Here is a 16,554-nt window from a genome sequence, read left to right on the forward strand (position 1 = left end):
TGTAACCGTTCTGTCAGAATCACCCTCTTCACTCACACCAAATCCCTGCATAATCTCCTTGCCCTTATTCTTTGTACTACTCTCCGATTCAGTTGCATCCCCAATCTTTTTCAAATTCAAAAACTCAACGTTCACATCATTCAATAGCACTTCAGGAATTACTATTCTGTCCTTCCCACTATCACCCCCCTGTACATCACCAGTAATCATGGCCGCCGCCGGATCCCAAAGCACCGCCGCCTTCGTCCGATTATATTCACAGGACCCATCAGCGGCCCTCCCTTTATATACTGACTTCCTTTCCACCGAAATCCCAGTTTCACTAACCTCTACTCCCACCTCTTTCACAAATACTGTACACCCCTTCTCTCCAATCGCAATATGTACCCTCTCCCTAATCTCATTAAATTCATCAGTATCCACTTGAAACCTGCCCACCCTAAATGAATCCCCTGCACCTGTTGGGATATCACACTGGAGAACGTCCCCCCATAGGCCTCCTACCGCTTTGAATGTTTCTGGCGACCAAACATGAAGAGGCATACCATAGCACTCCAACCACACCCTGCGAGTCCCGCATCGTTCTGACTCTTCCCACCTCCGGACCTGATGAAAGACCTGCAGCATACTGTCCAGTTTAAACGTATAAGCCTCCTGGGCGTGCTCAACCGTTTCAAAAGTTAATAACACTTTAGTCTCCCCGATCTCCCTAACATCCTCCACAAACTACCAATTTGTGTGAATTACTCTCTTCAAAGAACAGAGATCTATAGGTTTTAAAAATGTCTTTGTTATAGCTGTGTCTAATGAATGTGTCTTTATAAATATATTTTTTGGATGTATTTTTTTATATATGTGTTTAAAATATAATAATTAACTATAATTGACAATAAATTAATAGATAATATATTGGTACTTTATACTTTTTCTTGTTCTAATTACTTGACATGACTTAAAAGTGTTAAGATTGAATATATGCTTGAATTTGAAATGTTTGATGTTGTCAAATTCTCTTCTTTAATTATCTTTACTACTTGACCATAGAGTCATTAGTCTACTGTTCTAACTTGTCAATTAAAAAAATTTTAAATTCATTTTGCTTACATTCACTATATTAACTTTAAATTTTAGTGTGACTCTGCACATTTTAATATCCAATTTTTTTGGTTTTCTATTTTATCTCTAGATTGGATTATAGTATGTCAATAAATATTTTATTTTTAAATGCATAAACCATAACTCACTCAAAGTATAAATTAGTTTTATGATGAGTCATGCGATAATGTAGCTAAGTATTGAATAAATTACACCTAATTTTGAAATGGTGAGAGACAAATGAAGTTGATTCTATTTACACTGCTGGGGCCTGGGCTACTGTTGAGCAACAATAATGAGAGTAGTTTTATTTCTCTGCCCCTCTCTTTCTCTACCAACAGAAGAATCATGTGCATATGTAGGTAGAGAGACAAAAATAAAACTTGGTAATGATGCATAAATTCAATGGAGGCAGGCTTGTATTATTGTGCTTAAATGATTACTCAAATCATTTTTACTCATGTCTGCTAATAGAATCTGTATAATTAATGAAAATGTATCATGCTATTAAAATTGAAACAAGAATCTTTGATTGAATGCTAGAAGTACCAGAATAAATTAAAATCGTGTGAATTTGAGAAGGCTTTACATGCAGTAATACATAAATTAAAACTTAAGAATAGAAACTCCTCACTTGTGTAAAAAAAAAAGTGTGGCATTCCCAAGAATCATGACAAAAAGTGGTTCAATTACATTAGGATACACAAATCAAATAAGAGTTTCACAAGATCACAAAAGTGAATGTAAGTGCATCTGTTTGTACAAACTTTCAAATAGTAGTACAATGTGAGAACTAGAGACATGAATCTTTTGCTGATGTTGAAAATCAAATGCAGTAGTAGTACTCCCCTTGCACACTCCATAACTTATTAGAAAAAAAATCAGGAAAATATCAAAATCAGGAAAATATAAAAGAAGATTAGAAAAAAAATTAATATAATTTATTAGAATATTATTTCATAACGAGCGTACTCTTAACGTACTCTTGGTCTATATATTGGTAAGAATCTTATAATCACAGATGAAAAAATATAAATAATAAAAATAATAATTTTTTTAAATAATTCTTCGTTTCTCTCTTAAATTCTTTGTACCATGGTAACGTTTTTTTTGGCAAAAAAAATTTATTTGAGTATAAATCCCTCATGAAATAAGCGTGAAACTTTTCCTTTTACATATAGATATAAAATAGCATGGAGCGGTTAATCCAAAACCGCTCTAGTGTAAAGTTTTCTTCTATCTTTTTTTCTCAAATGGCTGAAGTTACTATCGCTCCTAGTGGTTCTTCCTCCAAGGGAGATAAACGAGGAGGAATCGGTGGAGGAGAGCCTCCAAAGTCCAACCTTAAGCGAAAGGATCCTCCTTCGAGGTATTTCCAATCCTGTAAGTGCAAATCTCGCTGCAAGACGGATAATTGTCCCGTAAGAGTGTTGATAAACGTTGCAGGCTCGTTTATCATTGCAATCCAAAATTCTGTGAGAATCTAAGATCCGTCTTCCTGATACGTGGGTGCCAATGTCCTGATGGCGTCTGATTAAAATCAAGAAAATATTAAAGAGGATTAGAAAAAAAAAGTCAATGTAATTTATTAGAATATTATTTAAAAAATATTATTTTTATTATTTATATTTTTTTATCTGTGATTATAAAGTTCTTACCAATATATAGACTAAGAGTACGTTAAGAATACGCTCGTTATGGAATAATATTTAAAAAAAAAACATATTACCATGGTATAAGAATGACTTCTTTTATAATAATAAATTTTTTATCATATTTTTTTAAATAAGCACTTTTAGAACTAAAAATCTAAAAATAAAATAACTTATTTATAAACTACTTTTAATATAGATATTTATTATTTAAATTATTTTTTAAAAAGAGCTTAATTAAACTGTTTAGCCAAACTGGACCTAAGGGTCAATTTAATTGGCTTTCAAAAAAATTATTTATTTTTCTTATCTTTTATAAAAAAAATTCTTACATGTATTATTATAAATACATTTGATTATTCTATTATTATATATTTAATTGTTCTAATGATTTATTATTTAATTAAAAAATTATATAAATTAATAAGTCAACCCCAAACAAATAATCATGTTAGCTTCTTCCACAACTTGCTTCCTCTTTCATATCCATCGGTTCTATTATTATTTTATTCTTCATTGCTCTCAGTTATTGTATCTTTTCCAAATGGTTCCAAGAACTTGAGATAGAAAGTAGAAACAAAACCTAAAAACAACACGCTTTTGGTCTTATGGCAATTAGTCAATTACCAAGTGGTTACCACCAACAAGCTTTTGTCATTTGTTATAAATTTCAGGTTTATTACCTCGTCTCTATATTATTTACTCAATTTATATTATATCACTATAACCTTAAAAATTAAAATTGAGTTCATATTTTTGAATTCAATAAAGTCCTCTAAACAACTTTATTAGTGGTTATCACCTATTACCGAAAAATTGTTAGGAATGTTATTAGGAATTTATTAGAGACTTTTCTCACAAAATAGTTGATGTGGCTTAATTGATGGAAATTGAAGGTGGAAGTGTACTGTGTTCACTGTTCACCATTCGCATGGCACTCTGAAACAATATCATGTGAGTAACTTGTTCATGGACTCCACTCATTCAATCAATACACGCCATGTCTCTATATTCCTGTGTGTATTACAATTTCTATGTTCTTTCCCTCTATATTCCAGTTCCAAAGTTTTAAGTAACCATACGTGTGGTTGTTTTTTTTTTTTTTAATTAGGTTAGCATAGCGTGGGCTTCTTTTTCTGTAATAAACATGCTTGTCTATTAAAATAAGTTTGCCTACTACAATTGAATGAACTCCAACCACAACATGCTTTTATTTCAATAAGGAGCACAAATTCTTTGAAACATAGTCATCGGTAGCTGAGATGAAAGGGGAACATATACCTTAGAAAGCAAGCAAAATACATGACACGGATGTTAGTTATATTAATTGTGGTCTAATCAGTTAACAAAGCCAGTAAATGAAACAAGCAACAGAATCTCAATCCAACAAGTAGAAATCACAAATCAAAGATGAATTGCTAGTCATGATGAATTGCATCCTGAACTATCTGCCGAAATTTTTGTTTTGGTCAGAGTTCTTCAAAAAAAAAATAATTTTAACTGTTTCTGATTTCAATGATTTGATTTGAAGATGTATCAAAGATTACCATACACAACTGAAAATGTTAAAATTGAAATAGGAATGTTTAATTGAATATTCACTTCCCTTTATATTAAATGCTATAAGCGCTTAAATAAATTAAAATCATTTACCAAAAATTATCAGACAATTTTGTTTTAAGTTTATCCAATCTCTTTAGTAAAATTATGTGGATTGAAATTTAGTAAGGTCTAAATGGAATAATACATAAATTAAAAATCCAGAGCAGAATGTCACGACCTTGGACACACTCCAACGCTACCGTGCTGGCACTCGAACTTACTCAACCTCTTGAGCTAAGACCAAGTCAGCCTAACCCTCAATACTTAGCAAGAAAGCTAAGAACGCAAGAGAACACAAGAGAAATGAAGCTTTGGTGGAAAGAACTCTTTATTGCTGAAGTGTTTGTTACAAATGATTCACACACATCTCATACTAACTCTCACCTCCTATTTATTGCCATCCACCTCCTCAATGGATGGTTAGGATTAAATCTAATCAACGGCCTAGATTAATCATCTAGAACCTTCTTTACAAATATCCATCATACCACAACTTTCTAAATACTTCTAGATTTTTCCATACTACTCTTTATACTCCTATATACATCCACACTCTTCTAGAATACTCTATGACCTTCTAGAGTATTCCGGGACCTTCTAGGACATTCTAGAACGTTTCGGAACCATCTAGAGCATTTTCAAACACTCCAGAAAATTATACAAACGTTGTTAAATCAACCTTCTAAAATTTACCGTGACATTCTCCCCCACCTAATGCACAGACGTCCTCGTCGCGTTCTGTTTATGATAGCGCTGTAGGTGTTCTTGGAATTGCCACAGATCTTCACGAGCTTCCCAACTAGCTTCGGTTATCGGAAGTCCTTTCCACTTGATCAAGTATTGAATACTTGGTGGTACCCCTCTTCGTCGTACGACGCGATTAGCTAAGATCTCTTCGATTTCTTTATCAAAGGATCTAATCACCACAGGCGGAGCACGACTCGAGTTACCTCTACTCGGTTCGTCTTGGTCTTCATGATATGGTTTAAGCATACTCACATGGAAGACCGGGTGGATCTTCATAGAGGGAGGGAGTTGTACTTTGTAAGCAACCTCCCCAACACGTCCAATGATCTCAAATGGCCCTTCGTATTTGTAGATTAAGCCCTTATGAACCTTGCGAAAGGCTTTGAATTGTTGTGGAAGAAGTTTAATCATTACCTTGTCTCCCACTTGATAGCTTGCATGCCTCCTCTTCTTATCTGCCAATTTCTTCATCCTCTTTGCAGCTTTGTCAAGGTAAGAACGAGTGACATCTGCTTGTTCTTCCCAAGACTTAATCATATGATAAGCTCCAGGGATCTTCCCTGAGTAAGAGGAAGGATGAGAGTGAGGTGTAAGCAGCTGTTGTCCAGTCACAATCTCGAACGGACTCTTCCCTGTAGACTCACTCCTTTGCAAATTGTATGAGAACTAAGCAATGTCGATGAGTTTTGTCCAATCCTTCTGATTAGCGCTTACGAAGTGCCTCAAGTAACACTCGAGTAAGGCATTCACTCTCTCAGTCTGCCCATCGGTTTGAGGATGGAAGCTTGTTGAAAAATGAAGCTCCGACCCAAGGAGTTTGAACAACTCTGTCTATAGTCGTCCTGTAAAGCGTGGATCTCGATCACTAATGATGCTCTTAGGCAATCCCCAGTACTTAACCACATTCTTGAAGAATATTCGTGCTGCTTCCTCTGCAGTGCAGTCAGTAGGGGCAGGTATAAAGGTAGCATACTTCAAAAATCGATCCACTACCACAAGAATAGATCCAAACCCCTCGGACTTCGGTAAGGCAGAGATGAAATCTAGAGAGACACTTTCCCACGGTCGCTCTGATGGAGGCAGTGGTTCCAACAACCCGCTTGGTGTCTTGTTTTCAATCTTATCTTGTTGGCACACAAGACAAGTCTTCACATAGCTCTCCACTTCATCTCTCATTTGAGGCCAATAATAAGAAGATTCAATGAGTGCCAAGGTCCTTCGCTGACCTTGGTGACCAGCCAACTTGGTGTCGTGGCATTCCCTCACTAATTTTCTTCTTAGATTTTCCCATTTAGGGACGTATAGTCTTCTGCCTTTAGTGTAGAGAAGGTCGTTTTCTAACCAAAATCTTTTGGTCTTGCCTTCTCTAGCCAACTCCACCAACATTTTGGCTAATGGATCGTGATGTAACCCTTCCTTGATGGTATGCATAATATCTCCTTCAACCATAGAAATGGCCACTAACTCAGCCTTGCGACTCAGCGCATCTGCTACCACATTAGTCTTGCCTAACTTGTATTCAAATTCGAAATCAAACTCAGCCAAGAAGTCTTGCCACCTAGCTTGTTTGGGGCTTAACTTCTTTTGAGTTTGAAAGTAGCTTGTAGCTACATTGTCTGTCTTGACGATGAAGTGTGAACCAAGCAAGTAGTGACGCCAAGTTCTCAGACAGTGCACTACCGTGGTCATCTCCTTCTCTTGGACGGTGTATCGCCTCTCTGTATCATTCAACTTGCGACTCTCAAAGGCAATCAGATGTCCTTCTTGCATCAGAACCCCTCCAATAGCATAGTCAGAAGCATCAGTGTGGACTTCAAATACCTTTGAGTAGTTGGGTAGTGCTAGTACTGGTCCTTCTGTGATAGCAGCCTTCAACTCATCAAAGGTCTTTTGACACTCCTTCGACCATTCCCAAGAGTGATTCCTCTTGAGAAGATCAGTTAATGGTGCCGCCTTGGCGGAGTATCCCTTGATAAACCTCCGATAGTAATTAGCCAACCCAAGGAATGACCTCAATTCAGATACCTTGTTTGGCGGCTCCCACTCTTTGATAGCCTTCACCTTTCCTTAATCCATGCAGAGAGTTCCACCTTTAATGATGTGTCCCAAGAAGTAGACTTCGTCCCTTGCAAAGGAACATTTTTCCTTCTTCACATATAGGTTATTCTCTCGCAAGATCTTGAACACGGTTTGTAAGTGTTCTACATGTTCCTCCAAAGTATTGCTATAGACAACAATGTCATCCAAGTAGACCACTACAAACCGATCAAGGTAAGGTCAAAAGATCTCGTTCATCAAGGTACAGAAGGTTGCAGGAGCGTTGGTCAAGCCAAAAGGCATCACCAACCACTCATACGATCCATACCTTGTGACACACGTGGTCTTAGGCTCATCACCATCGGCAATTCTCACTTGGTAATATCCTGACCTCAAATCTAGCTTTGAGAACCACTTGGCTCTACCTAGTTGATCAAACAAATCGGCTATCAAAGGAATGAGATATTTGTTCTTGATGGTTACCTTGTTCAGTGCTCGATAGTCGATGCATAGTCTCAATGAACCATCATGTTTCTTTTGGAACAAGACTGGTTCGCCATAAGGTGCCTTCGATGGACGGATGAACCCAGCATCTAGCAAATCCATGAGTTGCTTCTTTAACTCCTCGAGTTCTGACGGTGCCATCCTATAAGGTGTTGAGGCGGGCGGCTTTGCTCCTGACTCCAATTCAATCTTGTGGTCCACCTTCCTCCTAGGTGGTAGTTGTTTTGGCAACTCGGGAGGCATCACATCCTTATTTTCTTCAAGGACTTCCTTGATTTTGGGAGGAACGTCTTCTCTTTCGGATGTTGACTCCTCTTGTAATAGAGTCAAATATGTAATCTCTCCCTTCTTAAACCCTTTCTTGAGTTGCATAGCAGACAGTATCGGTGGTCCGCCAACTTTAGAGACTGTAGGGACCATGCATGGAGACCATTTTTCCATGACACATACTACATCGTAGTATGGCATAGGTATTATATTTGCCTTTCTTTGCAAATCGAGCCCGATGACTATTTTAAAATCGTCCATGGGTGCTACTGAGAAATCCACAAGGCCCTTCCAAGAACCAAGAGTCATCTCAGCCCCTTTCGCTACTCCCTTAAAGGGTTCACCCTTGGTGTTCACGGGTTTGAACCAGCCATTCTTTTCAGTGATCTTCAACCCAAGCCTCCTTGCTTCATCAGGCGTGATGAAGTTGTGTGTAGCACCAGTGTCGATCATAGCCATGACAGGTTTTTCATTAATAAAGGCTTTGACATACATCAAGCCTTTCTTTTCTGCAGTGCTTGCTTCTTTGCCCTTTAAAGCATTTATGTGTTGGATAGATCCAACACACTCAGTTACTTGAGTTTGAGCTTCTCATTCCTCAGCGATAGATGCCAAAGTCCCTAGCTTGGGACAATCCTTCATTTGGTGTGGTCCCTTGCACACAAAGCATCCCCCTTTGGGCACGAAAGCCTTCTTCTTTTCTTCATACTCTTTCTTTGAAGAGTATTTTCCTTCCTTCTTGGTTGAGAAACTCTTTCCCTTGTCTCCCCCACCTTTAGCAGAACTAGGCTTGGAGGAAGACTTGGGTTTAGAGTCTCCCCTATGATACTCAGTGAGTGATTCGGCCACCACGATGGCCTCATCGACATCCTTAACACTCCTTCTTTGTAGTTCTTGCTTTGCCCAAGGTTGGAGTCCATCAATGAAGAAGAACAATGCATCCTCTGATGCTAAGTTGGGGATTTGAAGCGTGAGAGTAGTAAACTCCTTTACGTAGTTGCTAATCGTACTCTTGTGCTTCAACTCCCTCAACTTATTCCTTGCTTCATAAACCACATTCTCAGGGAAGAATTATCTTTTCAATTCCCTTTTGAAAACTTCCCATGTGGCTATGTTGCAAGTACCCTTTTTTATATCTACACACTTTCTCCTCCACCACAAAGTAGCATTATCAGAAAGGTAGAGAGCTGCAGTGCGTATCTTTATTGCTTCTCCGACCACCCCTTGGCCTTCGAAGTACCTCTCCATTTGCCATAGGAAGTTCTCCACCTTGCGAGCATCCCTTACGCCCTTGAACTCCTTTGACTTGGGGAGATCAATCTTTGTCGTCTCCCTTATAATGGTTGGTCAAGATTTCGCCTCCTCGAACCAAACTCGAACTTCCTCAAATAGCTTTAAGGAATTCTCAAGCTTCTCTTCAATTTGGAGCATGCTTTCTTTGAAAGCATCTAGTTCTCCTAACACGTGAACCTCGAGGGTCTCCTTATCATGTTCTATCCTTTGGAAACGCTCATCCATAGAGGATAGAACATTCTCCAACACAGAAACTCTCTCTTCTAAGAAGTTAGAGTCCTTACCTCTAGGCTCACTTGAAGAACGGATCTTCTTGCCTCCCTATTGAGAAGGAATAACATTCCTTCCCCTTTGAGACTCAACATGCTCCATGGTGATACTAGAAGCCATTCCCACAAGCGACTTGTGCTCCCTCTCGAACCTTACTCGGATACCAAATTGTCACGGCCTTGGACACACTCCAACGCTACCGTGCCGGCACTCGGACTTACTCAACCTCTTGAGCTAAGACCAAGTCAGCCTAACCCTCAATACTTAGTAAGAAAGCTAAGAACGCAAGAGAACACAAGAGAAAGGAAGCTTTGGTGGAAAGAACTCTTTATTGCTGAAGTGTTTGTTACAAATGATTCACACACATCTCATACTAACTCTCACCTCCTATTTATAGCCATCCACGATGGTTAGGATTAAATCTAATCAACGGCCTAGATTAATCATCTAAAACCTTCTTTACAAATATCCATCATACCACAACTTTCTAAATACTTCTAGATTTTTTCATACTACTCTTTATACTCCTATATACATCCACACTCTTCTAGAATACTCTATGACCTTCTAGAGTATTCTAGAACCTTCTAGAGTATTTCGGGACCTTCTAGGACATTCTAGAACGTTTCAGAACCATCTAGAGCATTTTCAAACACTCCAGAAAATTATACAAACGCTGTTAAATCAACCTTCTAAAATTTACTGTGACAAGAAACTCCTCATTTATGTAAAATTATTGATGATGTCTCTTAATTTGAATCATAAAAAAAAAAAGAAAAAGAAAAAAAGAGCATATATATAGTTTGTTTACCTTAGCTTCAGAAAAAAGATGACAAAAAGTGGTTCAATTACAAGTACAGTATTCAAATAGCCGTCGAGATACACAAACTAAAGAGTTTTAAAAGAATGGAAATGCATCTCTTTGCATACAAACTTTCAAACAGTAGTACAAGGTGGGAATTAGAGGCATGAAGTTTTATAAAGCTATGGTTAGTGATTAACCAACCACAAATTAAATAGATCAAGCTTTTCCAATATTTATATTAGAAATATCTTGTTCATACCCTAACCCAACGCTAAGGCCCAGGATCCGAACGAAAGGCCCAATCCAAAGGATTGAGCCTCACCCTACACCGACCTTCAATCTACGAAGTCGGTTCATACCACGACTAGCTCTGAGGAAGTCAGGAACAATGATTACCTGGCAGATAATCACTCATTCAAATGAGTAACTGCCCCTAAAATCTCTCTACCCTCTTCCAGAAGCCATATCTCAACTTCCCTAAGATAAAGGGACGGTTATCCCCCTTAAGTGGCGGAACTACTCCAATGGTGGTTATGAGTTCACCACTATAAATACACTGACACTTCTCAGGTATCCCTAAGCCCAATACTCTCTAGACCTGTTTTGCTCCCTTGCTGACTTTGGCATCGGAGTGTCTTTGCAGGTACCACCCCCCATTCTCTCACACACAAGTCGGACGGAGGCCCTGGGTCACAAACCCACTCGAACGCTTCCTCTTTCAGACGATTGGGCCAGCCAAACTAATCCAACCCAATAATCTTCGGTTACCCATCGTAACATTGGCGCCGTTGCCGGGGACCTGAGAGGTCAACCAGTGATGGCGGATATGTCACCTGAAGATGGTCATGTAGCGTCAGATTTCGAACAAGAGAATCAAGATACCGGAAACAACGACGCAGACCTAACTCACCACCAAGAAATCAATGACCAACATAGAGAAGGCACTTCCGGATTAAAAAATCCGAAGATGAACTCCTCGGATGGACGTGAATCAGGAAAGGATGGACCACCCCATGCGACTGAACTAATGGGGCTAGTCCATGGCCACCAAGGTCGTTTGGAACAGCTGGAACAGGAGCTGGAACGACAAAGGGAGACAGAGAAGAACCTAAGGGAGGAGATGGCGTGACGAAAAGAGTTAGAAGAAAAACTCTTAAGGTTAGAATCCTCCCTAAAAGGTCGGAACTCTCGTGGCAATCGAGAAGAATCACCCCTAGGAGGGGAGGACCCATTTAGTGAGGATCTATTTAGTGAGGACATAATGAGGACAAAAGTTCCAAGAAACTTCAAAAGCCCTGATATGGACCTCTACGATGGAACCACAGATCCGAAGCATCATTTAAGCAATTTTAAAAGTTGGATGTATCTGGCTGATGCTTTTGATGCGACACGCTGCAAAGCTTTCCCGACCACCCTATCGAAAGCGGCGATGAAGTGGTTTGATAGCCTCCCCCCGAGGTTAGTCACCAGCTTTGAGGACCTCTCGAGGAAGTTTTTTATGAGGTTCTCCATCCAGAAGGATAAAGTAAAGCATGCACCAAGCCTCCTGGGAATAAAGCAGGAGGTCGGAGAATCTCTACGGGCCTATATGGAACGGTTCAACAAAGCATGCTTAGAGATTCAAGACTTGCCCACTGAGGCAGTCATAATGGGGCTAGTAAATGGGCTCAGAGAAGGTCCCTTCTCACAGTCCATATCAAAAAGGCACCCTGCCTCCTTAAGTGATGTACAAGAAAGAGCCGAAAAGTACATCAACATGGAGGAGAATGCCAGACTACGAGAGCCGAACTGGCGACCTGGGCATCTTCCCTCATCAAAAGAAAGGGAGAGGGAGCCCAAGAAGAAAGAAGAGCTCGGTCTCGACAGACCAAGGAAATATCACTCTTATACTCCTCTAAAGGTTTCCATAGTGGATGTATACAGAGAAATTTGCAATACTGAAAGGCTGCCGCCTCCCAGGCCCATTAAAAATAAAAGGGGAGGAAGTCGCAGCGACTACTGTGAGTACCATAAGATATATGGTCACTCAACAAACGATTGTTACGACCTCAAAAATGTGATAGAAAAGTTGGCCATAGAAGGCCGACTTGATAGATATCCCATGGAAAGGTCGGACAATCATGGGAAGAGAAAGCGAGATGACATAGACAGAAGAGACCCACCACTGCAAACCCCGGAGAGACATATACATATGATCTCAGGCGGGTTTGCAGGAGGGGGACTCACCAAGTCCTCTCGCAAGAGACACCTCAAGCGAGTCTACCAGGTCGGAAGCGAATCATCCGACCTCCCTACCATCTCATTTATCCCTGGACACGATGATCCAGTGGTAATAACCATGATCCTAGCCAATGCCCATCTCCACAGAACCCTAGCAGATCAAGGAAGTTTGGCAGACATCATTTTCAAGCCTGCGTTTGACAAACTAGGGTTGGATGAAAAGGAGTTAAGAGCCTACCCCGACACCTTGTACGGGCTAAGCGACACGCCAATAAAATCACTGGAATTTCTACCCCTCTACACTACCTTCGGAAAGGGGGAAAAATCCAAAATTCTGAGCATAGACTTTATAGTCATCGACGTAGGGTCGGCATATAACGCCCTAATCGGCAGAGCTACCCTAAATCGACTCGGAGCGGTGGTGTCTACTCCCCATCTCTGCATGAAATTCCCGACACCAGCGGGGATAGCAACGGTGCGGGGGGACCAGAAATTGGCAAGAAAGTGCTACAATGAAAGCTTGAACCTGAGGGGAAAAGGCAAGGAAATCAACACCATAGAGCTCGGCGGAAAAGTAATCCGAATATTAGATCAAGCTTTTCCAATATTTATATTAGAAATATCTTGTTCATACCCTGGCCCAACGCTAAGGCCCAGGATCCGAACGAAAGGCCCAATCCAAAGGATTGAGCCTCACCCTACACCAACCTTCAATCTACGAAGTCGGTTCATACCACGACTAGCTCTGAGGAAGTCGGGAACAATGATTACCTGGCAGATAATCACTCATTCAAATGAGTAACTGCCCCTAAAATCTCTCTACCCACTTCCAGAAGCCATATCTCAACTTCCCTAAGATAAAGGGACGGTTATCCCCCTTAAATGGCGGAACTACTCCAACGGTGGTTATGGGTTCACCACTATAAATATACTGACACTTCTCAGGTATCCCTAAGCCCAATACTCTCTCTCTCTACCCACTTCCAGAAGCCATATCTCAACTTTCCTAAGATAAAGGGACGATTATCCCCCTTAAATGGCGGAACTACTCCAACGGTGGTTATGGGTTCACCACTATAAATATACTGACACTTCTCAGGCATCCCTAAGCCCAATACTCTCTAGACCTGTTTTGCTCCCTTGCTGACTTTGGCATCGGAGTGTCTTTGCAGGTACCACCCCCCATTCTCTCCACATAAGTCGGACGGAGGCCCTGGATCACAAACCCACTCGAACGCTTCCTCTTTCAGATGATTGGGCCAACCAAACTAATCCAACCCAATGATCTCCGGTTACCCATCTTAATATATCTGAAATTCTTTGGTTAAATTTCTGCAAAATACTATAGTTAGCAAATAATATAAGTCTGCTTAAACTTTTTATAGTTGGCAATGATTAGAATGAATTCACATAATTGACAAAATTGAATTTTCTTATGAGAAAGTCTAAGGGGGCAATACTTTTATTGAAATCTGGCCAGCACTTAACAATCAAAAGAAAAATGAATAATTCTACACTATTAGATGTCATCTCACACCAGTAACATTATTGATGATAGCTAATTGATGGCTACACATCACGAATTCTGCTGGCCCCTTAGCACTCCTCTTTTCTTATTAATAGCATAAATAATTTCATACTGCCTATATTCTACTCGGAATATAAGAAATATTGCTATATGCATAGCTTAAATGTAAAAAGTGAAATAGGGATCTCTTATTGAATGTAATACTTCCTTAATTAATTCCTTTTATAGTCAATGGTACTGCTCAAGAAGCATTCTTAAAAGAAAAAGAAAAAGGAAAAAAAAATTCTAGATTGTAATGCTCTTAAAGATTTAGATAGTATACAATAGACTTTTATTTATAGCCTGTTGTCCGATCAATCAAATGTTTCCGTCTATGAGACTTGAGTTGTTGAATCATGCAAAATAGTTTCTTAATATATAAAAATATAAAGGTAAGCAGTTGCAAAAGCAAGGGAAAAAAGATTAATATAAAATTTACAAGGATGCAAGTTTAAGTAAACTAACAATGGCAATTAATTGAAGCAAAGAGAAAGATCGGTTTAAGAAAGAACGCCCTACAATAATTAATTGGGGAATGCTAGGGGAACAATGACTATTTTGAACAACATGAACAACCACCAATCCTGCACTTCTAAATTAATTATCTAAATTTTAATATTAAAATAATCATCCTTACACTAGTAAAATGATCATTCGATATATTTATTGTTTACATTATTTAATATTTTCATTGTCTACCTATATTTTTCCTAATTAAAAATATTTGCTAAAGATTGATAAGCATTTTTCACCCCTAATGATGGAAGTAAGGGGGCATTAGCATTTTTCACCCAGGTTCTTGCATGACCTCCAATTATCGAGTTGGAGTTTTGAATTTCCTCTAGTCTTCCAGATCATCGCTCACTTTTCAGTGCCTGTAGATTCATCAGCCTTGTGATGGAGTTACGATGAGAGTTCAACCTCAGATCCAATTCAAAGCTTCCTTGACAATCAAAGCTTTGAAAGTTTGTCCTAAAATCTTTGAATCATCAACTGCACATACTATTTGCTACAATGTTTGTCAATCATTGTATATTCAACCATACTAGATATACATTAAAATCAGTTATTAAAATTAATTACTAATATAAAATACATATTTAAAATAAATTAAACTACATAGATATGTATTGATATAAAAATACATAATATATAATTCATTTTAGTAACTAATTTTAATATATAAATAGCATTTTTGTTATAACATTAGGTTCCCCATCTTATATAATTCTAGCTATGAAACAAAACATCTTCTACCTCACTCGAATCGACAAGTTCTAGTGTTCCACAATCAAATCTTTATCTTTTATACATTCTTATATTATTTGATGAAACTACTACACAGATTAAACTTTCTTTAGCCATAACCATATGTATGCTCTGGCTGCTGCTTCCACAAATTATTCATAACTTGTATGCAACACTATATAAATGAAATAATAATATGTTGCATTTTATACTCACCTCATCAATACTAAAAGAGTTTCACATTATATATAGTAGCATATAAAACAGTTCAATGTTCAAACGCATATATGACGATTATTAAAAATTTCCTATTCTAATAACAAAAGAACACAACTAATAAGACTACAAATATTATTGAGAAGAAGAAGAAGAAGGTGTAATCTTGATGACAAGGCCAGGGAAGACATCATCAGGGTCATGGATATGAGGGTTGTTGTGAACGATGTAAGGGTCACCGCACTTGTCACTTATGGTGTGAAGCGTCTCCCCTTCTCCGACCACATAGATCTCCTCGCAGGGTCGTCGGAGAGTAATAATAGTGCTGCTATTGTGTTCATCAGTGAAGATGGTTAGCATGATTAGGACAGTGGAAGAAACAAGGAGAAGTGCACAGTACCATGAAGCTTCTTCAGCTGTGGCGTTTCCCTTTATGGACTTCAAAGACATTGTCTTGGTCACTTTTTCACAAAAGAGAGCAAGCTAAGATCGATGGTTCATGGTTGGAACTTGTAACTTGGAAGTTATTAATATTATATAAATGAAGATATAAGGATGAAATACGAGAAAGAGAGAAAATAGGGGCCACGATGCTTGTGAGGGTCAGTTTTGACGGTTATTCAGGACAATACATGGGGTTGTGGAATAGAGCAACAAGACATGGATATATATATATAAATTAACTTTGATGCACGTCTAGTTTTTTGTTTTTTTTCAATATTTCCTAATAGTCTGATAGACCAAAGACTGATTTATTGTAGATTAAAACTCCACTTAAAGATTTATCATTCGCCAATAAATTGATATAAATATAAGATGGGATAAAATATTTTACATTATGACTCTGTTTGTCTATTAAAATTAAACTCTTTTTTAATGCATAATTTTATGGAATATGATGAGTTTGGAAAACTCTTATTTAATTTTGATAATGAACAAATATTATTAAAATATTTAATTACAAAATTATTGATTTGATCTTAATTCATATTTGCTTAATTAATAATTTTGTTGTGCAGATTTTATGTTGG

General features: G+C 38.4%; 1 protein-coding gene across 1 annotated transcript; it reads right to left on the bottom strand.

The window, feature by feature from the left end:
* Window positions 1-15,658: 15,658 nt before the first annotated feature.
* Window positions 15,659-15,973, bottom strand: LOC110269315 (uncharacterized). The gene has a single exon (XM_021117077.1). The coding sequence runs from the start codon at window positions 15,971-15,973 to the stop codon at window positions 15,659-15,661; it is 315 nt and encodes a 104-aa protein (XP_020972736.1).
* Between the last annotated feature and the right edge of the window lie 581 nt (window positions 15,974-16,554).

Source organism: Arachis ipaensis, chromosome B2 (genome assembly GCF_059453495.1).
Source record: "Arachis ipaensis isolate K30076 ecotype BB chromosome B2, ASM5945349v1, whole genome shotgun sequence".
Taxonomy (NCBI): Eukaryota; Viridiplantae; Streptophyta; class Magnoliopsida; order Fabales; family Fabaceae; genus Arachis; species Arachis ipaensis.

Coding starts and splice junctions, on each gene's coding strand:
- LOC110269315 (XM_021117077.1), bottom strand. CDS start 15,973: ATGTCTTTGAAGTCCATAAAGGGAAACGCCACAGCTGAAGAAGCTTCA.